General features: G+C 39.8%; 1 protein-coding gene across 2 annotated transcripts in view; it reads right to left on the bottom strand.

Moving 5' to 3' along the window:
* The window catches only part of ABHD12 (abhydrolase domain containing 12, lysophospholipase), a 531,420-nt gene that overhangs the window by 96,122 nt on the left and 409,939 nt on the right, over positions 1–25,359 (bottom strand). For both annotated transcript variants that reach the window (XM_053711964.1, XM_053711963.1), the window contains exons 7-10: positions 23,615–23,744; positions 21,610–21,647; positions 13,975–14,054; positions 5,440–5,522 (exon numbers count right to left, since the gene is read on the bottom strand). In XM_053711964.1, coding sequence (XP_053567939.1) covers positions 5,440–5,522; positions 13,975–14,054; positions 21,610–21,647; positions 23,615–23,744 — 331 coding nt within the window. The remainder of the gene's footprint in view (positions 1–5,439; positions 5,523–13,974; positions 14,055–21,609; positions 21,648–23,614; positions 23,745–25,359) is intronic.

Genomic DNA, 25,359 nt, shown 5'->3' with positions numbered 1-25,359 from the left:
GAAAAACAGTGAAAAAAGGCAGTAAATCAAACGAAATTTTTACAGTACATGTAATAAGTTAACAGAGCATTGCACCCACTTGCAAATGGATGATTAACCCCTTAATGCAAAAAACAGATAAAAAAAAAAAAAAACGACATTTTTTTTTAAAACAGACACAACAAAACTGCCACAGCTGAGCTGTGGATTACCTTCCCTATAACTGTTTCTATGCAAAATTTAAGCCAGCCATGTGGAAAAATTAGGCCCCAATAAGTTTGTTAAAAAACGATTAAACATGCCAGCAAACGTTTTAAAACACATTCTTATAAGAGTATGTATGTCTATTAATAAGCCTGATCCAGTCGCTATCACTGCATTTAAGGCTTTACTTACATTACTTCGGTATCAGCAGTATTTTCTTAGTCAATTCCATTCCTTAGAAAAATATATTACTGCACATACCTTAGCATATATCTCTATCAATCAGCCTGGTACCAGTCGCTTTCACTGCATTTAAAGGCTGTACTTACATTACTTCGGTATCAGCAGTATTTTCTTAGTCAATTCCATTCCTTAGAAAAATATTTTACTGCACATACCTTATTTGCAGGAAAACCTGCACGCCATTCCCCCTCTGAAGTACCTTACTCCTCAGAATGTGTGAGAACAGCAACTGGATCTTAGTTACGTCTGCTAAGATCATAGAAAAAACGCAGGCAGATTCTTCTTCCAAATACTGCCTGAGATAAACAGCACACTCCGGTGCCATTTAAAAATAACAAACTTTTGATTGAAGAAATAAACTAAGTATAAAAAACCACAGACTCTCACGACCTCCTATCTATGTTGAGACTTGCAAGAGAATGACTGGTAATGGCAGTTAGGGGAGGAGCTATATAGCAGCTTTGCTGTGGGTGGACTCTTGCAACTTCCTGTTGGGAAGGAGAATATATCCCATAAGTAATGGATGATCCGTGGACTGGATACACTTAACAAGAGAAATAAACCTAATAACCCCTAAACCGTCTGCTCCCCCCCATCGCAAAACACTAAATTAAACTATTAACCCCTAAACAACCGGCCCCCCACATCGCAAAACACTGAATTAAACTATTAACCCCTAAACTTAACACACCCTAACTTTAAATTAAAATTACAATATAACTATATTTAAAAAAATAAAAAAAACTTACCTGTGAAATAAAAATAAACCTAACAGTAAACTATAAATTAACCTAACCTTACTATTCTAATAAAATAAAAAATACTAGCAATTAAAAAATCTGAATTTTAAATTTAAAATAACCTAAAAAATTACAAAACATAAACACTAAATTACGAAAAATAAAACACACTAAGCTTACAAAAAATAATAAACGAAATTATCAAAAATAAAAACAATTACACCTAATTTAATAGCCCTATAAAAATAAAAAAGCCCCCCCAAAATAAAAACACCCCCTAGCCTACAATAAATTACCAATAGCCCTTAAAAGGGTCTTTTGTAGGGCATTGCCCTAATTTAAACAGCTCTTTTACCTGGAAAAAATGCCTCCCAAGTCCTCCCAACAGTAAAACCTACCACCCAACCAACACCCCAAAATAAAAAAACCTAACACGAAAAAAAACCTAAGCTACCAATTGCCCCTAAAGGGGCATTTGTATGGGCATTGCCCTTAAAAGGGCATTCAGCTCTTTTTCATTGCCCTTAAAAGGGCAATTAGCTCTTTTTCAAATTGCCCAAACCCTAATCTGAAAAAAAAACACCCAAAAAAATAAAAAAAATACCTAACACTAACCCCAGAATATCTACTCACGGTTCCTGAAGTCCGGACATCCATCTACATCCAGGCGGTGAGAAGTCTTCATCCAGGTGGCGTCTTCTATCTTCATCCCGGCAGGCGTGGAGCCTTCCTAGAAACGGATCCCATCCTGCACGGAGCGTCCTCTTCATACGGTCACCGCCGTACACTGAAGCTTTAATGCAAGGTAGACGTTTTCAGTAGCTCTCATCCTATTGGCTGTTTTGAACAGCCAATAGGATTTCAGAAGCTCTCATCCTATTGGCTGATTTAAATTTGAAGAATCAAATCAGCCAATAGGAATGCAAGGTACGCCATTTTGAAACGGCTCCCTTGCATTAAAGCTTCACTGTACGGCGGTGACCGTATGAAGAGGAGACTCCGCGCAGGATGGGATCCATTTCCAGGATGGCTCTGCGCCTCCGGGATGAAGATAGAAGCCCCTGCGATCGATGAAGATGTCGCCGCCTGGATGGAGATGGATGTCTGGACTTTAGGAACCATGAGTAGATATTCTGGGGTTAGTGTAAGGTATTTTTTTTTTTTTTTTTGGGTGTTTTTTTTTTTCAGATTAGGGTTTTGGCAATTTGAAAAAGAGCTAAATGCCCTATTAAGGGCAATGAAAAAGAGCTTAATGCCCATACAAATGCCCCTTTAGAAGCAATGGGTAGCTTAGGCTTCTTTTCGAGTTAGGTTTTTTTTATTTTGGGGAGTTGGTTGGGTGGTGGGTTTTACTGTTGTGAGGACTGTATTTTTTTTACAGGTAAAAGAGCTATTTAACTTAGGGCACTGCCCTACAAAAGGTCATTTTAAGGGCTATTGGTAGTTTATTGTAGGCTAGAGGGTGTTTTTTTTATAGGGCTATTCGATAAGGTGTAATTGTTTTTATTTTTTGATAATTTCGTTTATTATTTTTTGTAAGCTTAGATTTTTTAATTTTTCTCGTAGTGTTAGGTTTTTTTGAATTTGTCATTTAGATTTTTTAATTGGTAGTTTTTTACATTTTATTAGAATAGTAAGGTTAGGTTAATTTATAGTTTAATGTTAGTTTTTTTTTATTTCACATGTAAGTTTTTATTTATTTAAATATAGTTATATTGTAAATTTAATTTAAAGTTAGGAGGGTGTTAGGTTTAGGGATTAATAGTTTAATTTAGTGTTTTGCGATGTGGGGGGCCGGCGGTTTAGGGGTTTATAGGTTTATTTAGTTGTGGAGATGTGGGAGGCCGGCGGTTTAGGGGTTTATAGGTTTATTTAGTTGCGGCAATGTGGGAGGCCGGCGGTTTAGGGGTTTATAGGTTTATTTAGTTGCGGCAATGTGGGAGGCAGGCGGTTTAGGGGTTAAAAACTTTATTATACTGTCAGTGATTTCGGAGAGCGGCGGATTAGGGGTTAATAGCTTTATTATAGTGTCAGCAATGTGGGTGGGCGGCAGATAAGTGGTTAAGAAATGTATTTATGAGGGTGGGCGGTGGATTATGGGTAATAGGTTTAATATAGTGTTTGCGATGCAGGAGGGCTGCGGTTTAGGGATTAATAGGTAGTTTATGGGTGTTTAGTGTACTTTGTAACATTTTAATTATGAGTTTTGTGAAACATTTTTGTTGCGCCAAACTCATAACTACTGCTCTCAGATGGCGATAAGGATCTTGTCGGTATAGGCTGTAACGCAAGCTTTTTAGCCTCACTGCACAACCTGTAATACCTGCGCTATGAAAATCCCACACAAAAACATCATTATTTTGAGTGCGGAATGGACATTGCGTTACAGGCTAAAATGCTTGCGGTATAGCTATAACGACACGACTAGTAATAGTGCGTTACTGCCATTATGCTGAAATTGCCATTTTTTTCAGCGTTAAACGCCCTAACGCAAAACTCGTAATCTACCTGTTTGTTTCCTGAAAAAGTCTCTATCTGCATAGGAGATGTCATGGGAACTATTCGACTACAATGCACTTGTCTTGAAGGGCCTTTTTAAAATATATGTTTAAAATTCTAGAAGGACTTGCAAACACTTGAGAAATTCTGATAAAAGAAAGATTGCTCTACAAATGGCTTACAACAATATACTTTTTACCTCTGATTACCATGTATCTAAGCCAGTGCTTTCCAAACTGTGTGTCGGGACACACTAGTGTGTCGGCAGCAGTGTGTAGGTGTGTCCCTGCTTCAGCACAATTTTTTTTTTAATTTTATTTTTTTGGTTTCCGACTTTCTGCCTGCCTGCTACATATATCACATGGTTGATACGTGATTGATACCTAGTGGGTCACCGATCATCTTAACCAATTGGCGCGGCTCAGTGGGAACTGAAACTATTCCCATTGGCGGCTTTGGCGGGACATTGGCTCCTGACTGCACGTGAAGTCTCTGTAATTGGCATGTGACTGCATGTGTAGTCAGTGAGTGGGACAGCAGTGTGTTTGCAGCGCGGGCAGTAGTCAGTAGGGCTCACGGAGCTCTGAGGGTGGCAGCTTAAACGCTGAGCTTAAGTCAGAAGTCACAGTGGGGTTTTATTGAAGCTAGCTCCCAGTAGTGCATTGCTGCTTCTGCTCTTGATATATGGATAGGAAGTAGAAGCTTAAAACTGCTTGATGATGAAATGCGAGTGTCTTTATCTAATATTTCACCAAATATTCAGAAACTGTGTTCATCCCATCAACCTCATACATCCCATTAAAATAGTAAGTAGCTATTGGTGTTATTAAACTTTTTTTTAATCATTGCACCTACTTACATACTCTTACTTGTAAATACATTTTGTTATTATATAATTTATGTATGTGTCCGTATCTCTTAAAACAAGTTAGTTTCACCTCCTTTTGCTAGTACAACTGAATTAATTACTGTGTCGTGAAATGATTTAGGTCTAAACAGTGTGTCACCAACACGAAAAGTTTGGAAAGCTCTGATCTAAGCCTTTGCAGACAGCCCTCCCCTATTTACGTTCTTTTGACAGACTTTCATTTTAGAAAATCAGTGTTGTCTAGCTGTGAAAAACTGTCAAAATGCACTGAGATAAAAGGAGGCCTTCAAAGGCTTAGAATATGAGCCTACCCAGGTTTAGCTTTTAACAAAGAATACCAAGAGAACAAAGCACATTTGATGATAAAAGTAAATTGGAAAGTTGTTTAAAATTGTATCCCTATCTGAATCATGAAATTTATTTTTGACTAGACTGTCCCTTTAAATTAAACAATAGGCACAACAGTAAAAAGTAAAAGAAAGGGGGCCAATCCAACATTGGCTTGTGCAACATGATGCAGGTGAATTACAAGTCATCTTCGGATCTTATGGGTTTCATTATCATGCAAGAAAACCTTTCAGTACAGGAATGGTGGAGCTACCCCAACACACATGTTGTCTGTCCATAAAAGGTATATCCTGACCATGAGCAACCAACAATGGACAACCACTAATTAAGGCTAAGGGTGGAAACAGCTGGTCAAAACCCCAAGAGATCCTATTATATGTTAAGGAGCTTGTATGACAAGTGTCAGATGGAAATGCCAGCCTTGACAAAACTCTTCAGGATGGACATGTTGTCTCCAGAATAGGTAAAAACTAAATTTTCATTAAATGTGAGTAGTGCATATAAAATACTTACTTTTTTTTGTAAATATATTTAATCTGGCAAAACATTACAACTTACTTTTCATCATTGGAGAATTTAATTCCACTAGCAGTTATGGGGTCAAGGAAGAACCAATCAAACCCTGGGAAATATCTGTATATCTAAAGGAGACAAAATAAAAAGGAAAGCCATAAGATAATATGAGGGATTTCACACAAAAACAGAACATTGGTTTCATAAATGTAAACAAGAGAACAAAGAAATAGGTAAATTATACTGACCATAAAGATTCCAGGATTAAAATGTGTTAAAATCTTAAAAATTGTTGTACTGTCCCTGCTTTGAATGCACTATCCCTTTTCAAACCTGTTTCTATGAGCTAAATAGAAGACATAACTTTCTTATCTGTCATGTATTGGTGCATTTCAATAAAAACAAACCTTGTATAACACACAAATCGTATGTAATGAAACTAAAATATTTGTGTACCTCAACAATTTACATCCAATTCAGCCTCTATGTTTAAATAAACATTTCAATGTAAAAAGGCTTATCTTCTGCACATTACAGCAATGAAATGGGGACATCAAGTGAGTTTAGAGGGACATAAAAGTACAAAAAGAAAAGGCTTTAAAAGGGTTAAACCTATTATTGAAGTCAGCTCCAGAGCATCAATGTGCTACTGGGAGCTAACTGGTGATTGGTGGTTACACACATTTGTCTCTTGTCATTGACTCGCCAGATGTAACGAAACTTTGCAGTAGTTAAATATGTAGAATATTTTATTATTGCACAATTTCTCGCATATAACTATACCAAGGCATTTTCTTTTTTTTTTAATTGTTATATCCATTCAGAACACTTTACAACATTAAACAAGTTCTTTTATAATCCATAGACATGGGCAAATTCTTATTCATACATAAGAGAAAAATAATACATGCAGTAATGTAAAACAGCTAAATACAGTTTTTCTGCACTCTAATCTAACATGAATAAATGGAGAGTCATTTTCACAGACACACTTTAAAGGAATAGAAAGGTCAATTTGAAATAGAAGCATATTTGCAATATACTTCCATTAGCAAAAATGCCTCTAGTAAATGGTATTACTGTTATTCTGCAGCATACGCGCATATCCTGTAAGGGCCCCTGCACCAGTATTCTAGCACCATGCCTGCTCAAGCTGGCAGTGGTGTGTATTGTTTTTGTGACGATATCATTTATGTCATACAAGCCACCGCTGGCTATTTGCGAAGGTGAGGTGTTTCCATACTGGTGCACGAGCCCTCACAGGATATGTGCATATGCCACAGAACAACAGTAATAACTTTTATTAGAAGCATTTTTGTTAATAAAATTAAATTGCAAAAATGCTTCTATTTCAAATTTACATGCAAATTTTAATTCTGGCCTCTCTATCCCTTTAAAGCTGCTCCTACATTAAAATCAGAAGCACTCCATTCACCTTACGGTAATGTTCAAAGCCTCGAATTACTACAGGTAGCTTTTAGGTGAAAGGACATTTACAGTGCATTTGTCAGAGCTTCTGTCTCACCAATATTAATTAAAAAGGGACATAGTGTAAAAAAAATGTTGTAATGTGTTAGAACATTGTATTATTGCTTACATATATCAATGCACAGGGATTAAATACATACATACATAAAGTCAGTTCCAGAGCAGCTAGTCACTATTAGCGCCTAGCTGAACTCATCAGGAAAGCAATGATTTAAGGCTTATGTGCATAGCCATCAATCCCAGACAAGCTCCCATTAGTGCATTGGGGGGATCCGGGAGGTGGGAGGGTTGAAGAGGGTTCCCTACACTACAGAAAAAATAATAATAATAAAAAAAAACTAAATTTAAAAAAAGCCCTAAAATAAATACTGGCAGACTGTCTGCCAGTACCTAAGATGGTGGGGAAAAGTCTGGGTTAAAGGGTGAAAGGGAGGTGTTTGGGAGGGATTAGGGAGGTGTCAGTTTAGAAGGTAATAACTGCATTACAATATTATTACCCTTACCTGCTAACTAATTAACCCCTTCACTGTCGAGAATATCTCCTGTGCTGCGCAGCTGGAATTAGCGGCCTTCTAATTACCAAAAAGCAAAGCCATGCATGTCTGCTATTTCCAAGCAATTATTCTGTAAATAATTTTAGTAAGAAACCCAAAATTTGTGAAAAAGTTAAAAAATGTTTTTATATGATACCATTTGGAGGTGAAATGGTGGCAGGAAATATAACTAAATGGGCCTTGATCAATATCTTGGGGTTTGACAGGTAAATAAAAATAAAGCAAGGCTCTATTTCTCTTTAAATGGAGTGATAGCAAAAATGCTAAACATTCTCCGGTACTTTGGGCAAGTTTTTCTCTGAAATTCCCGATAGTGAGGGGGTTTAAAAAACAGAATTTATGCTTACCTGATAAATTACTTTCTCCAACGGTGTGTCCGGTCCACGGCGTCATCCTTACTTGTGGGAATATCTCTTCCCCAACAGGAAATGGCAAATAGTCCCAGCAAAGCTGGCCATATAGTCCCTCCTAGGCTCCGCCCACCCCAGTCATTCGACCGACGGACAGGAGGAAAAAATAGGAGAAACCATAGGGTGTCGTGGTGACTGTAGTTAAAGAAAATAATTCATCGGACCTGATTAAAAAAACAGGGCGGGCCGTGGACCGGACACACCGTTGGAGAAAGTAATTTATCAGGTAAGCATAAATTCTGTTTTCTCCAACATTGGTGTGTCCGGTCCACGGCGTCATCCTTACTTGTGGGAACCAATACCAAAGCTATAGGACACGGATGAAGGGAGGGAGCAAATCAGGTCACCTAAACAGAAGGCACCACGGCTTGCAAAACCTTTCTCCCAAAAATAGCCTCAGAAGAAGCAAAAGTATCAAATTTGTAAAATTTGGCAAAAGTGTGCAGTGAAGACCAAGTCGCTGCCTTACATATCTGATCAACAGAAGCCTCGTTCTTGAAGGCCCATGTGGAAGCTACAGCCCTAGTGGAATGAGCTGTGATTCTTTCAGGAGGCTGCCGTCCGGCAGTCTCATAAGCCAATTGGATGATGCTTTTAAGCCAAAAGGAAAGAGAGGTAGAAGTTGCTTTTTGACCTCTCCTTTTACCAGAATAGACGACAAACAGAGAAGAAGTTTGTCTAAACTCTTTTGTAGCTTCTAAGTAGAATTTTAGAGCACAGACTACATCTAAATTGTGTAGCAAACGTTCCTTCTTTGAAACTGGATTCGGACACAAAGAAGGTACAACTATCTCCTGATTAATATTTTTGTTGGAAACAACCTTTGGTAGAAAACCAGGCTTAGTACGCAGAACCACCTTATCTGAATGGAACACCAGATAGGGTGGAGTACACTGCAGAGCAGATAACTCAGAAACTCTTCTAGCAGAAGAAATAGCAACCAAAAACAAAACTTTCCAAGATAACAACTTAATATCTATGGAATGTAAAGGTTCAAACGGAACCCCTTGAAGAACTGAAAGAACTAGATTTAAACTCCAGGGAGGAGTCAAAGGTCTGTAAACAGGCTTGATCCTAACCAAAGCCTGAACAAATGCTTGAACATCTGGCACAACTGCCAGTCGTTTGTGTAGTAGGACAGATAAAGCAGAAATCTGTCCCTTTAGAGAACTCACAGATAATCCTTTATCCAAACCTTCTTGTAGAAAGGAAAGAATCCTAGGAATCTTTATCTTATTCCATGGGAATCCCTTGGATTCACACCAGCAGATATATCTTTTCCATATTTTATGGTAAATCTTTCTAGTTACCGGTTTTCTGGCTTGAACCAGAGTATCTATCACGGAATCTGAAAACCCACGCTTTGATAGAATCAAGCGTTCAATCTCCAAGCCGTCAGCTGGAGGGAGACCAGATTTGGATGTTCGAATGGACCCTGAACAAGAAGGTCCTGTCTCAAAGGTAGCTTCCATGGTGGAACTGATGACATATTCACCAGGTCTGCATACCAAGTCCTGCGTGGCCACGCAGGAGCTATTAATATCACCGAGGCCCTCTCCTGTTTGATCCTGGCTACCAGCCTGGGAATGAGAGGAAACGGTGGAAACACATAAGCTAGGTTGAAGGTCCAAGGCGCTACTAGTGCATCCACTAGAGTTGCCTTGGGATCCCTGGATCTGGACCCGTAGCAAGGAACCTTGAAGTTCTGACGAGACGCCATCAGATCCATATCTGGAATGCCCCATAGTTGCGTCAACTGGGCAAAGATCTCCGGGTGGAGTTCCCACTCCCCCGGATGGAATGTCTGACGACTCAAATAATCCGCTTCCCAGTTTTCCACACCTGGGATGTGGATCGCAGATAGGTGGCAGGAGTGATTCTCCGCCCATTGCATTATTTTGGTCACTTCTTTCATCGCCAGGGAACTCCTTGTTCCCCCCTGATGATTGAGATACGCAACAGTCATCATGTTGTCTGATTGGAATCTTATGAATCTGGCCTTTGCTAGCTGAGGCCAAGCCCTGAGAGCATTGAATATCGCTCTTAGTTCCAGAATGTTTATCGGGAGAATAGACTCTTCCCGAGACCACAGTCCCTGAGCTTTCATGGATTCCCAGACCGCGCCCCAGCCCACTAGGCTGGCGTCGGTCATGACGATGACCCACTCTGGACTGCGGAAGCTCATTCCCTGGGATAGGTGATCCTGGGTTAGCCACCAACGGAGTGAGTCTCTGGTCTTCTGATCTACTTGAATCACTGGAGACAAGTCTGTATAGTCCCCATTCCACTGTTTCAGTATGCACAGTTGTAATGGTCTTAGATGAATTCGCGCAAAAGGAACTTTGTCCATTGCTGCAACCATCAATCCTACTACTTCCATGCACTGAGCTACGGAAGGACGAGGAATAGAGTGAAGAACTTGACAAGCGTTTAGAAGTTTTGACTTTCTGACCTCTGTCAAGAAAATCCTCATTTCTAAGGAATCTATTATTGTTCCCAAGAAGGGAACTCTTGTCAACGGAGACAGGGAACTTTTTTCTATGTTCACCTTCCATCCGTGAGATCTGAGAAAGGCCAGAACGATGTCTGAGTGAGCCTTTGCCTTTGAAAGAGACGACGCTTGTACTAGAATGTCGTCCAAGTACGGTACTACTGCAATGCCCCTTGGTCTTAGAACCGCTAGAAGGGATCCTAGTACCTTTGTGAAAATCCTTGGAGCAGTGGCTAACCCGAATGGGAGGGCCACAAACTGGTAATGTTTGTCCAGAAAGGCGAACCTTAGGAACTGATGATGTTCTTTGTGGATAGGGATATGTAGATACGCATCCTTTAGATCCACGGTAGTCATAAATTGACCTTCCTGAATTGTGGGTAGAATCGTTCGAATGGTTTCCATCTTGAACGATGGTACTCTGAGAAATTTGTTTAGGATCTTTAAATCCAGGATTGGTCTGAAAGTTCCCTCTTTTTTGGGAACTACAAACAGATTTGAGTAAAATCCCATTCCCTGTTCCGCCGTTGGAACTGGGTGTATCACTCCCATCTTTAACAAGTCTTCTACACAATGTAAGAATGCCTGTCTCTTTATTTGGTTTGAGGATAAGTGAGACATGTGGAACCTTCCCCTTGGGGGTAGTTCCTTGAATTCCAGAAGATAACCCTGAGAAACTATTTCTAGCGTCCAGGGATCCTGAACATCTCTTGCCCAAGCCTGAGCAAAGAGAGAGAGAGTCTGCCCCCCACTAGATCCGGTCCCGGATCGGGGGCTACTCCTTCATGCTGTTTTGTTAGCAGCGGCAGGCTTCTTGGCCTGCTTACCCTTGTTCCAGCCTTGCATCGGTTTCCAGGCTGGTTTGGTCTGTGAGGTACTACCCTCTTGCTTAGAGGATGCAGAATTAGAGCCCGGTCCGTTCCTGAAATTACGAAAGGAACGAAAATTAGACTTATTCTTGGCTTTGAAAGGCCTATCTTGTGGGAGGGCGTGGCCCTTTCCCCCAGTGATGTCTGAGATAATCTCTTTCAATTCTGGCCCAAAGAGAGTTTTACCCTTGAAGGGGATATTAAGCAATTTTGTCTTGGATGAAACATCCGCTGACCAAGACTTTAGCCAAAGCGCTCTGCGCGCCACAATCGCAAACCCTGAATTTTTCGCCGCTAATCTAGCTATTTGCAAAGCGGCATCTAAAATAAAAGAGTTAGCCAACTTAAGTGCGTGAACTCTGTCCATAACCTCCTCATATGGAGTCTCTCTACTGAGCGACTTTTCTAGTTCCTCGAACCAGAACCACGCTGCTGTAGTGACAGGAACAATGCACGAAATGGGTTGAAGAAGGTAACCTTAAGCAAACCCTCCAATTTTTTATCCATAGGATCTTTGAAAGCACAATTATCCTCGATAGGAATAGTAGTGCGCTTGTTTAGAGTAGAAACTGCCCCCTCGACCTTAGGGACTGTCTGCCATAAGTCCTTTCTGGGGTCGACCATAGGAAATAATTTCTTAAATATAGGAGGGGGAACAAAAGGTATGCCGGGCTTCTCCCATTCCTTATTCACTATGTCCGCCACCCGCTTGGGTATAGGAAAAGCGTTGGGGTGCACTGGAACCTCTAGGAACTTGTCCATCTTGCATAATTTTTCTGGAATGACCAGGTTGTCACAATCATCCAGAGTAGATAACACCTCCTTAAGCAGTGCACAGAGATGTTCTAATTTAAATTTAAATGTCACAACATCAGGTTCAGCCTGTTGGGAAATTTTTCCTGAATCTGAAATTTCCCCATCTGACAAAACCTCCCTCATGGCCCCTTCAGATTGGTGTGAGGGTATGACAGAACAATTATCATCAGCGCCCTCCTGCTCTTCAGTGTTTAAAACAGAGCAATCGCGCTTTCTCTGATATGCAGGCATTTTGGATAAAATATTTGCTATGGAGTTATCCATTACAGCCGTCAATTGTTGCATGGTAATAAGCATTGGCGCGCTAGAAGTACTAGGGGCCTCCTGCGTGGGCAAAACTGGTGTAGACACAGAAGGAGATGATGTAGAACCATGTCTACTCCCTTCATCTGATGAATCATCTTGGGCAACTTCATTATCTGTGACAGTACTGTCCTTACTCTGTTTGGACGCTTTGGCACAATAATCACATAATTTAGAAGGGGGAGACACATTGACTTTCATACATATAGAACATAGCTTATCTGAAGGCACAGACATGTTAAACAGGCTTAAACTTGTCAGTAAAACACAAAAAAAGTTTTAAAACAAAACCGTTACTGTCTCTTTAAATTTTAAACAGAGCACACTTTATTACTGAATATGTGAAAAAATATGAAGGAATTGTTCAAAATTTACCAAAATTTCACCACAGTGTCTTAAAGCATTAAAAGTATTGCACACCAATTTTCAGAGCTTTAACCCTTAAAATAACGAAACCGGAGCCGGTTACATTTTTAACCCCTCTACAGTCCCAGCTACAGCCTTTGCTGCGACTCTACCAAGCCCAGAGGGAAATACGATACCAAATGACGCCTTCTAGGAACTTTTCCAACTATTTTCAGGTCCTCACACATGCATCTGCATGTCTTGCTCTCAAAAACAACTGTGCAGTAATGGCGTGAAAATGAGGCTCAGCCTACAACTGGGAAGGCCCTTCCTGACTGGAAAAGGTGTCTAACATAGTGCCTGACGTTAAAAAACGTTCCCCAAGTTTATAAATGTGAAAAAACCAGCATAAACATGTATAAAATGCCCAAATAAAGCAATCGATTGTGCCCATAAAAGTGTCTACCAGTTTTATAGCCCATATTAAGCCCTTTATTCTGCTTGAGACTAAGAAAATGGCTTACCGGTCCCCATGAGGGGAAATGACAGCCTTCCAGCATTACACAGTCTTGTTAGAAATATGGCTAGTCATACCTTAAGCAGAAAAGTCTGCTAACTGTTTCCCCCAACTGAAGTTACTTCATCTCAACAGTCCTTTGTGGAAACAGCAAAGGATTTTAGTTACTGTCTGCTAAAATCATCTTCCTGTCACAAACAGAATTCTTCATCTTTTTCTGTTTCAGAGTAAAATAGTACATACCAGCACTATTTTAAAATAACAAACTCTTGATAGTAGAATAAAAAACTACAACTAAACACCACATACTCTTAACCATCTCCGTGGAGATGTTGCCTGTGCAACGGCAAAGAGAATGACTGGGGTGGGCGGAGCCTAGGAGGGACTATATGGCCAGCTTTGCTGGGACTCTTTGCCATTTCCTGTTGGGGAAGAGATATTCCCACAAGTAAGGATGACGCCGTGGACCGGACACACCAATGTTGGAGAAACCCACCTTAATGCTGGCTTTAATTTTGTGAGTATATTGGTATGAGTCTACTATTAAGCGTCAACAGGTCAGGTGCACAAGAAAAAAACTCATTTTTTGCAACAAGTAAGCATATTGCTAAAATTGTTCCATTAAAAATTGTTTAAATGACTTATGTCTTTTCAACTGGTCAATAATTAAAATAAAAAAATACAAAGCATATTTACTAAAGAAAATAATATATATATATTTTTTTTGTAAATGTTCCAAAATTAAAAGCACGCATTGTTTTATTTGATTTTTTTTGTGTGTACTTGCCACAGAAAATGGATGGCTTTTTGCTTCTTCACGAATGTTGGTAAATGGCGATTCCAGAATTAGAGCATCAGGAGGAGTTTCTAGAATTGCACATAACACAAATCAGTGTTACCAGAATTTAACATCTTCCCACCGCATTCACAAGCTTTCCTAGAACATGGGGATGCACAGCTTAAAGTATCTCACCTCTCTAAAGGAAGAGCAACCATTTAAGAAAATTAGTTTACGTTAGTGCAAATCCGGTCGTCAAAATTTTCGGGGGAAAATATCAATCAAAATTTTTACCATAAACCAAGATTTAAATTTGCAGTGTTCTCCCCAGGAACTTTTTAGCAGGTGCACCACCTTGTCTGATTTTACTGACCACCAGGCTAAAATGTTGGCCAATATTATAGGGATACTAAACCCAAATTTTTTCTTTCATAATTCAGATAGAGCATGCATTTTAAAGCAACTAACTAATTTAGTTATTATCAATTTTTTGTCGTTCTCTTGGTATCTTTATTTGAAAAAGCAGGAATGTAAGCATAGGAGCCGGCCCATCTTTGGTTCAGCACCTGGGTACAGCTTAATGATTGGTGGCTAAATGTACCCATCAATCAGCAAGCACTATCCAGGGTTCTGAACCAAAAATGGGCCGGCTCGTAAGCTTACATACCTGCTTTTTCAAATAAAGATACCAAGAGAATGAAGAAAAATTGATAATAGGAGTAAATTAGAAATTGCTAAAAAAAAATGTCATGCTCTATCTGAATCATGAAAGAAAGAAATTGGGATTATTATCTCTATAATATATAGCCAGGGGTAAATTTGGTTTTAGTATCTAGGTTTTCCAGGTGTCCGGTATTAGAATTTTCTGTCCAGTAATGTCTATGGAAAAAAACGGAAATTTCTTCTGCTTGCTTTTATTTTTTTTGATCATCAGTGGCCGTGGGTCAGGTGGTGTGCCGTGGTGCCGGCTGGGGTAGGCAGGAGCAGTAGCAACTGAGTGAGGCACCGAGGTTAGATTATCTGAGCCAGGTTGAGTGTATGTCTTGCAACTGGGAAGGCAAGCGTTACAGTGTCATCAGGTGGTGTGCCGCGGTGCCGGCTGGGGAAGGCGCGGTATGTGACCTCACAGAGTGCAGCACGGGTGATGTGCTTTGAAATCCTTTAACAGAGTGAGTCAGGCAGTCTGGCTGTCACTGAGGGGTTTGATTTAAAACTTGCAGCCTGACAGACTTTGGGAGCCAGTTCTGGAAATTAACAGTTGACACTTCACAGATTGTTAAGGTATGATAGTGAGAGAGTGACATATTATATATATATATATATATATATATATATATATATATATATATATATATATATATATATACACATATAAATACACACATATTTCAGTTATTGATTTCACTTGCAGTAGTTGCCATTCTCAGTGCAATATTTTACATTGTTCCAACAGATACTATTCAGGTACAAAAATCACAGATAAGAATTGCAAATATAACAGCTCAGTTTTTAATGATGCATTAGAAAAAAAACAAATAATAATTTGAACAGGAGGGATTGTGAATTTAAATGGTGCAAACTTTATAATTGACAACATGTGGAAGATAAGGTCAAAATACCTACTGAATTCTGCTTTATTATCTGAAGAAGTAATTATAGGGCTATCAGTTTGTAATTTCAATAATGAAGCTGATGGAGCAACAGTCACATAAAAAAGAGAAAGGAATACAAATGGAGATAACATGCAGACCTAGGTTGGCATGAGAGTGACACTGTATATATACTAATATATGTATATATTAGTGTGTGTATGTGCATATAAATATATATGATATACATGCATCTGTTCATCAGTATATATAGTGTTTTCCATTTATATATGTACTATATATCAATATATCTAAATATACACACATCTAGAAAAAAAAAAGGCAGGCAAATTATTTTTTAATTTTATACATATATATTTAAACATATATATATATATATATATATATATATATATATATATATATATATATATATATATACACACATACATACTCACTGTATACGTCTATATATTTTGTTATATAAAAATAAAAAATAATTGCGTGCCCCCCCGATTATCTGCTGCTTGTCTAGTATTTTTTTCGAAGGACAGCTGGCAATCCTATCAGTATCCCTTTAAGCTAAAATGAGCCAATTTTAAAAAACCTAATTTATGCTTACCAGATAAATTCCTTTCCTTCCTGGCAGGGAGAGTCCACAACGTCATTCCTTACTGTTGGGAAACACCTGGCCACCAGGAGGCGGCAAAGACACCTCCCTCCCTCTTCCCCTATCCTTCAGTCATTCTGCCGAGGGAGCAAGGAAAATAGGAGAAACATCAGGGTATAAAGGTGCCAAAATAAATAATATAAATAGGGAGCCGCCCAACATAAATTACGGGTGGGGTTGTGGACTCTCCCTGCCAGAAAGGAAAGGAATTTATCTGGTAAGCATAAATTATGTTATCCTTCCATAAGGCAGGGAGAGTCCACAACTTCATTCCTTACTGTTGGGAAAACTATACCCAAGCTCCAGAGGGAACAAAAGAGAGGCGGACCCTAGACGTAGGACACCACAGCCTGCAAAACTTTTCTCCCGAAAGCTGCTTCGGAAGAAGCAAACACATCAAACTTGTAAAATTTAGAAAAAAGTGTGTAAGGAGGACCAGGTAGCCGCCTTACAAATCTGATCCATAGAGGCTTTGTTCTTAAAAGCCGAGGAGGAAGTCACTGCTCTAGTAGAATGAGCAGTTATCCTCTCAGGAAGCTTTTATTCCCACTGTCTCGTAAGCTAAGCGGATGATACTCCTCAACCAGAAAGATAGGGAAGTCGTCGTAGCCTTCTGCCCCCTATGCTTCCCTGAATAGAAGACAAACAAAGAGGAAGATTGTCTGAACTCCTTAGTAGCCAGGAGATAAAACTTCATGGCACGAACCACATCCAGATTATGAAGCAAATGTTCCTTCACTGATGAAGGATTGGGACACAAAGAAGGAACAACAATCTCTTGAATAATGTTACGATCAGACACCACCTTAGGGAGGAACCCTAATTTAGTACCTAAAACCGCCTTAATAGCCTGGAAAACAAGATAAGGGAGGTCACATTGCAAAGCAGAAATCTCAGAAACTCTGCACGCAGATGCAATAGCCAACAAAAAAAGTACCTTCCAAGATAACAATTTAATGTCAACAGTATGCATAGGCTCAAACAGAGCATTCTGTAAAACACTAAGAACAAGATTGAGGCTCCAAGGTGGAGCCCCAGATCTAAACACAGGTCTGATCCTAGTCAGAGCCTTAATAAAAGACTGCACATCTGGATTCGGCCAATATTCTGTGCAGTAACACCGACAGGGCTGATATCTGTCCCTTCAGGGAACAAGCAAATAGACCCTTCTCCAGTCCATCCTGGAGAAAAGCCAAAATTCTGGTGACCTTAACCTTATGCCAGGAAAAGCCACGCACTTTACACCAGAACAAGTAAGTAAACTGGCTTACGAGCTTGAATCAAAGTGTCGATAACACTCTCAGAAAACCCTCTCTTGGCTAAGACTAAACGTTCAATCTCCACGCTGTCAGCCTCAGAGAATCTAGATTTTGATGAACGAAGGGTCCCTGTATCAACAGATCTCTGCGACAAGGTAACCTCCATTGAGGAGATGAGGACATCCCCACCAGATCCGCAAACCAAGTCCTTTGCGGCCACAATGGAGCAATCAGAATCAATGGTGCTCGTTCCTGCTTGATGCAGGCCACCACACGAGGGAGAAGCGGTAATGGAGGAAAAAGATATGAGAGTCTTAACGTCCATGGCACTGCTAGGGCATCTATCAGATCCGCCTGAGGATCCCTCAACCCGTACTTGGGTAGCTTGGTATTGAGGTGGGATGCCATGAGATCTATCTCCGGCGTCCCCCACTCGCTGCATATCTCTGAAAACACCTCGGGGTTGAGAGACTATTCCCCTGGGTGAAAAGATTGCCTGATGAGGAAGTACGCTTCCCAGCTGTCCACACCCGGAATGTGGATTACTGACAGCGTACAGCTGTAAGTCTCCACCCACTCTAGTATCTGATATAATTCAATCATCGCTAAGGGACTTCTCGTTCTCCCTGATGGTTGATGAAGGCAACCAAAGTTATATTGTCTGATTGGAATCTGATAAAGTGGGACAAACCCGAAGGGGCCAAGCCTTCAGAACATTGAAGATTGCCCGGAGATCCAATATATTGATCGAAAGGGAGGACTCCTGAGTCCACAACCCTTGTGCTTTCTTGGCACCCCAAACTGCTCCCCAGCCGGAAAGGCTTGCATCCGTAGTCACAATCTCCCAGGACTCAATAAGCTTGTGCCTTTGGGACAGATGATCTGAACAGAGCCACCAAGAGAGCGAGTCTCTCGACAGGTTGTCCAGCACAATCTGTTGAGACAGATTTGAAAGGTCATCGTTCCATTGTCTTAGCATGCATAGTTGTAAGGGTCTGAGATGGAATCTGGTAAAGGTAATGATGTCCATACAGGACACCATCAGTCCAATCACCTCCATACACTAAGCCACTGAGGGTCTCAAGGAGTCCTGGAGGGCAAGACATGCAGTAGTTAGCTTGCAACATCTCTGATCTCTGAGAAATATTCTCATAGATATGGAGTCTATTATTGTCCCCAGGAAATTCACCCTGGTATTTGGAGTAAGAGATGTCTTTTCCAAGTTTAACTTCCATCCATGTGATCGAAGAAGACTGAGAAGGGACTCCAAGTGTTCTCCCAATAGACGAAAAGATGGTGCCTGTATCAAGATATCATCCAGGTAAGGCACTACTGCAATACCTTGTGTTTTGGCAACGGCTAAAAGAGTCCCCAGAACCTTCGTAAATATCCTTGGAGCAGTAGCTAGGCCAAACGGAAGAGCTATGAACTGGAAGTACTGGTCCAGAAAAGCAAACCTTAGGAATTAAAAATGTTCCCTGTATATTGGAACGTGAAGGTATGCATCCTTCAGGTCTATGGTGGTCATAAACTGTCCTTCCTGAACCAGAGGAAGGATTGACCGTATTGTCTCCATCTTGAAAGAGGGAACACTCAGAAACTTGTTTAGACACTTAGCCCAGGATTGGACGAAAAGTTCCCTCCTTTTTTGGAACCACGAAAAGGTTTGAATAAAACCCTAAACCACTTTCTGCTGTAGGTACCGGGACAATTACTCCTCGAGAGTAGAGATCCCGTACACAACCTAAAAAGGCAGTCCTCTTTTCTGGTCTTGTAGACAGACTGGAGAGTAGGAATCTGCCCCTGGGCGGATGAGATTTGAATCCTATCCGGTATCCCTGAGATATAATCTCCAGGACCCAAGCATCTGAAAAAAGAGAGACAGTCTGCCCCCTACTCGATCTGATCCCGGATCGGGGGCCATCCCTTCATGCCGATTTGTTCTCGGCGGGCTTCTTAGTCTATTTGGACTTATTCCATGACTGAGCCGGCTTCTAAGTACTCTTGGGCTGCTCGGGCTTGGATGAGGATTGCTGTCGTTGTGATTTGTCATAATGAAAGGAACGAAAATTAGACAATTGCTGTCCCTTACACCTATTCTTCTTATCCTGCGGTAGGAAGGCACCTTTACATCTAAAGGAGGGTTCCTCCACTGAAGGAGGTTTAGAAACTGAAGTTTAACCTTTCTCTTATGTTTGCTAGATGAAGGTAAGGTGCTCAGTGCCGCAGACACTGCCGATTGTAACAGCGCGGTAAAGTCTGCAGGAAAAAAAAACCTCCAGATGGAAGATTGGTTGAGCCGCGAGGAACTGCATGTGGAGAGGGTAGCGTAGAAAGGGTAGTAATCTCTTGGGACATAGATTCCTGAGAGGTAGACGGCTCAGAGGGGCTAAAAGCGCTATGAGTATTAGCAGGCTTGTCTCCCTTCTTAGACTTTAGAACATTGCTTAGGCAAATGGAACAAAAATTGAGCAGACGGACAGCTTCCTCACAATATAAACAGGAATTATTAATCAGTACAGAAGGAGCAGAACCTTCTAATGTAGTATCAGAGTCCTCCATAGCTAAGTATATATCCACAGAAGGACAAACAAAAAACACTTTAATTAAAAAAAAATGTCACCTTTATAATCCCAATGGCTGGGGCACTCACCATCTCCTAGACCCAGACAGCTAACAGTGAGAATGCTTTCCTTAGGAGTTATGTCTGCAGAAGGATCATAAGAAAATGAAAAGACCGCACCTGGTCACGTGGTGCGTAGGACAGGACTTCCCCTGCTATGATAAAGGCGCTAAGCTATTATGAGCTGTGCAACACTAAAAAATAAAAGTGAAACCTGTTTGTTCCAGGCCAAATGCACACAGTCTATGAGCCCAGAAAACTCTCACATTAAAGCAGTTATAAATAACCCCTAGCTGTTCAAATAATCTCCCTGAAGGAGATATTAACCCTTGATCCTATGTGACTGTGACCCTGTATAGCAAAAGTGTATATTTAAAACAGTCTTACCCTCCAGGATCCATGCTGTGGAACAGGCACAGCCTCTCAAGTGTGACAGTCTTGCAGCGATGCTCTGACATGGACTTAAGTGTGTAACAGCAAGCAGTGAAACACTGATTGCTCAGGAGCTGTTAGGCGACAGTCTGGATGGGTTCGCAGAAAAACTTTCCCTGCATCTCCAGGCTCTAACTTTCATCAATACTCTCACTGAGAAATTGACTTGATTACTTAAAATTCCAGTCCTTTTTTTGAAGGGAACATACCCATTACAGGACTATCCAAAATCTTCTAACACTTCTCTGCCACCTCCTATAGTGATGAAAGGCAAAGAATGACTGAGGGGATATGGGAAGTGGGAGGGATATTTAAAGGGACATGAAACTAAATTTTTTCTTTCATGATTTAGAAAGAGCATGCAGTTTTAAACAACTTTCTAATTTACTTATATTATCTAATTTGCTTCATTCTCTTGATATTCTTAGCTGAAAAGCATATCTAGATAGGCTCAGTAGCTGCTGATTGGTTGCTGCACAGATGCCTCGTGTGATTGGCTCTCCCATGTACATTGCTCTTTCTTCAACAAAGGATATCTAAAAAATGAAGCAAATTAAATAATAGAAGTAAATTGGAAAGTTGTTTAAAATTGTATTCTCTATCTGAATCATGAAAGAAAAAATTTGGGTTTAGTGTCCCTTTAAGCCTTTGGCTGGGCTGTCTTTGCCTCCTCCTGGTGGCCAGATGTTGTATTTCCCAACAGTAAGGAATGAAGTCGTAGACTCTCCCTGCCTTAAATTATGTAACTAATTTGTGCTCTAAACAGCAGAAAAGTATATAATATAAGAAAATATTACACTGCCCCAACCCGGCTGGCAACATTTTCTAGGAAGAACACTGATTAGAGTAGATTTATCTACTGGATTCTGCAGAGATCAACAGGGGGAAAAATGATAAAGTTTAAATTAATTTTGTCCATTTAGATAATGATAAATCTGCCCTTCTGTCTAACAGGGATGGTATACTGTATGACCACAAAAATGAACAACTGGTCTACATAACTACATATAAAATCATATAATATATTTGTTGTCATAACTTGTCAAAATAAAAAAGCAATATTTACATTACCTCTTTCACAGAGTCTTCTTACTAAATTTGTTGCAACTCTGAAAATAGAAAAATAAATAATGTCAGCTAGGTTTAAGAATATTAGAACATTTTATTTTTATACAAATTAATTTCTTCTATGGTGTATTTAACTCCTAGGAATTAATTAAAGTTCAAACTGAGAAACCTATTTTTTTTAAACTAGGCCTTCAACCTCCAAGCCGTCAAAATTTAGAGATTTGAGATCCGGATGATACAAGGGTCCTTGAGACAGCAAATCTTTCCTTAGGGGTAGAGTTCATGGAGGAAGAGAAGACATCTGAATAAAGTCTGCATACTAAGCTCTGCGGGGACACGCCGGAGCTATGAGATTTACAGAAGCCGATTCCCGTTTGATTCTGGCAATGACTCTTGGAAGAAACAAATGGAGGAAATAGATAGGCCAGTCGAAAGTTCCACGGACAGACAACAGCATCTATCATGTGAACTCTTGGATCTGGCGCAATAAACCGGAATTTTGCAGTTAAATTTGGACGCCATTTCTGTAAGACCCCACCTCAGGACTAATCGATCGAACAGGTCCTGATGAAGAGACCATTCCCCTGGATGGACTGACAACTTTGGTAATCTGCTTCCCAATTGTTCACTCCGGGAATGTGAATGGCCGATAGGGTGCAGTGGTTTTCCTTTGTCCAGGACCGAATGTGAGATACATAGAAAGAGCTGCTAAGGGATAAAAGGATAATGATATAAAAGGGATTTTTATTCTGAATTACGAAAATGTTGGTGTTAAACACAGATAAAGGATTGTGTGTAAAGGTTGTAAATCCTCAACTATGTAGTACCTATAAAAGGAGAGTACTATGGATAGTTCCTGGGCAGTGTTTAGTGTCTGAATCACTTACCTGGACTGCAGCACACCTCCACTGTATCTTACCAGCTTGCTGAGGCCTTTCTACCTCAAAGAATGCTGGTCCAGTAGCAAGCCCATCCATACCTGCAACCCTTCAGATGGAGGCTAAGGGACGGGATACTCGCAACACCTGAAGACAATTATGGCAGAGAGATTTACCCATGAGGGTACTGACATGCCATAACTGAGGTATTCCTTAATTATAATTAAGTCTTCCCTGAGCCAAGATGGAAGATGGGACTGGTTTGAGCTCCCAATAAATGAATAGATCAAAAATAATAAAATCCTCTAAGGCCAAGAACAAACCGATTGTGAAGAGGAGGTGGGAGGGATTAAAACTCTTGTGAAGGTTCTTCTCCTCCTTCTCCTAGTGGCAGAAAATATATCCTACGTTATGGACACCTATGGACTCCCAACACCGTCTACAAAAGAAATATACTTTGTGGAGTACTTCCCACTATTTAGTGGATTCATCACTGTCCTGGTGAGATGGTGTAGGTTAATGTTTCCTAATTTTTTTGTTCACTACTTTTTGATATCACACTCGTGGAATTTCTGTGCCTCTAGACCAGGAATGTCCTTCTCAATTTCGAAAGCACCATAGTCGCAATGGTATCAACTAGTCACAAGAATCCTTCAGCTAGAGAGACTCCATTATGTTAAAGTCGGGAATTTAGATTTATTTCTAAATATTGAGTTTTACTGGAACACTTCCCCTTCCAATTTGGTGGTGGTAGCAATCTCGCCTGGTAAACTCTTGTATGTTCACATTTTCCTATTGCTCTATATCCTACACATTACGGTAGACTTGTACATTTTGACTGGTAAAAATAGTTATATGTTTTTTACTCCCTTTTCTCTTTTTCTTTTTTATTTACAGCATTTAGTATCAATGCATGTTTATACATACTTTTATTATCGAATGGTGTTCACTTGTTTTTATCTCTTTATTGTATTTCAAAATTCAATAAAAATTGCCACAACAAATTTAAATGTAAGAATATAATTTAAGAATAATTAAATGTAATAAATGTACACTATCTGATTCTTGACTTACATGTTACATGTACAAATTAACTCTACAAATACATAATGCCAATATTTACACCTTACCCTGTGCCAAGTGAGTGTCCCCAAATATAAACTGGATTGTCCCCACTGCGAGCTTTTATCCAGTCGAAAACATGGAGGGCATCGTATGTCATCCCCTGCTCTGATGGAACCCCCACTGAGTCACCCCAACCTAAAATAAAATATTGTGTTAGCTTCAAAAAAGGATGATAAGTTATATTTCTAACTCCTTAGTCAAGCCCATATAATAGAACAACAGTATCATACAACAGCTACAGCTAGTTAAGTGCACATCCGTGGAAAATAGACTCTTAGGCTATTGAAGAGACAAGAGGTCTTAGAGGCAGATAGGGCGAGTATCTATACGGTACAGACACAGGGAAATTTGAGAAATCACCCAGAAGGAGACAGAGTTTAGTCCGTTCAAAACTATACATAATGTCCTATTTTTGTATTTGTGATTGTGGTCTAGGCAGCTTTTATCTGTATGATGATTACTATATTTTAATGGTTCTTAAAAAATTGAATGCTGCACCGTGGTTTACTGTCTATTTTAGTGCTTAGATTTAGGCATGGTGCTACAGGTCAATAATTTTAGCTTTATCCCACAAAAAAAAAGATATCAAGACAAGAAACAGAGGGAGAAAGAGAGAAACCTTAGTTTAAAAAGTAAGGTATTTCTACCATGATAGAAAACTAACCTAAAAGTGAATGTAGGAAATTAACACAGGTCTAAATGGGATGTTTTGTACATTTTAATCACGAACAAGCTGTCAATAATCTTCTAAAAAAACACTATTGCCCTAGCAAGCCTCCTAGGGAGATAATTCCAGTGTTCCTCATTCCTGATAAAGGTATCAAACTAAGTATATGATGTTATTTTTAAAAGGCAAAGTGGTAATATAGTGCAAAGATAGTCTAAGCCATACTATATATCTAGCAATATCTATGGTGAGTGACAATAGTTAAAATCACAATTACGGCCTTCACAGCTCACGTATCCTAAGTGATATTGTGCATTGCTCATATAAAAAAGGTTCTTGACTGAAGTATACTTCGGACAGTAAAGTCAAAAACATAATTTATGCTTACCTGATAAATTAATTTCTTTCATGGTGGTGAGGGCCCATGAGCCATTACTCCTGGAAATTCAAGTCCTGGCCACTAGGAGGAGGCAAATCTTCCTGAATCTACAAGAGCAATTAAACCCTCCCATGTCTCTGGTATGCTAGTCTGACATTCAGCCAAGCAAAGAGAAGAAGAAAGATGGGAAAGGAAAAAAAGGAAAAATAACGTGCAAAATAGAACTGCCACCAAAAAAAAAAAAAAGATTATCACATAAAACTTTACAAATGAGCAAGTCTGGTGGACTCTCACTACCATGAAAAAAAATTAATCAGGTAAGCATAAATTATGTTTTCTTTTCATAAAGGTGGTGAGTCTACAAACCTTTAAAGTGATGGTAAACTCTCCCCTTTTTAAAATCAGATCTGGAATGTAAGCGCTATTTTAGAAGGAGTTTTATTCATCATGTGCAATGAAGATGCGCTATAACTTAGTTATTAATATAGATATGAAATTCAAATACCCCACGTTACACCACCCACTTCAAAAGTCCATTTTCCTGTCAGCTAAATGATTGAATTACTCTCCAATCAATGCTCTAGCTACAACAAAAGTGCCAGATGGGGAGAGCGCTGATTGGACAACAATTCAATCTGTTAGCTCACAGAAAATTTTACTTTTGAAGTGGGCGGAGGAGCATGCAGTATTTGAATTTCATATCT

This window comes from Bombina bombina, chromosome 4, assembly GCF_027579735.1.
Source record: "Bombina bombina isolate aBomBom1 chromosome 4, aBomBom1.pri, whole genome shotgun sequence".
NCBI lineage: Eukaryota > Metazoa > Chordata > Amphibia > Anura > Bombinatoridae > Bombina > Bombina bombina.
Note: the sequence above shows the minus strand (reverse complement) of the source record. Positions and strands in the feature narration are given on the sequence as shown.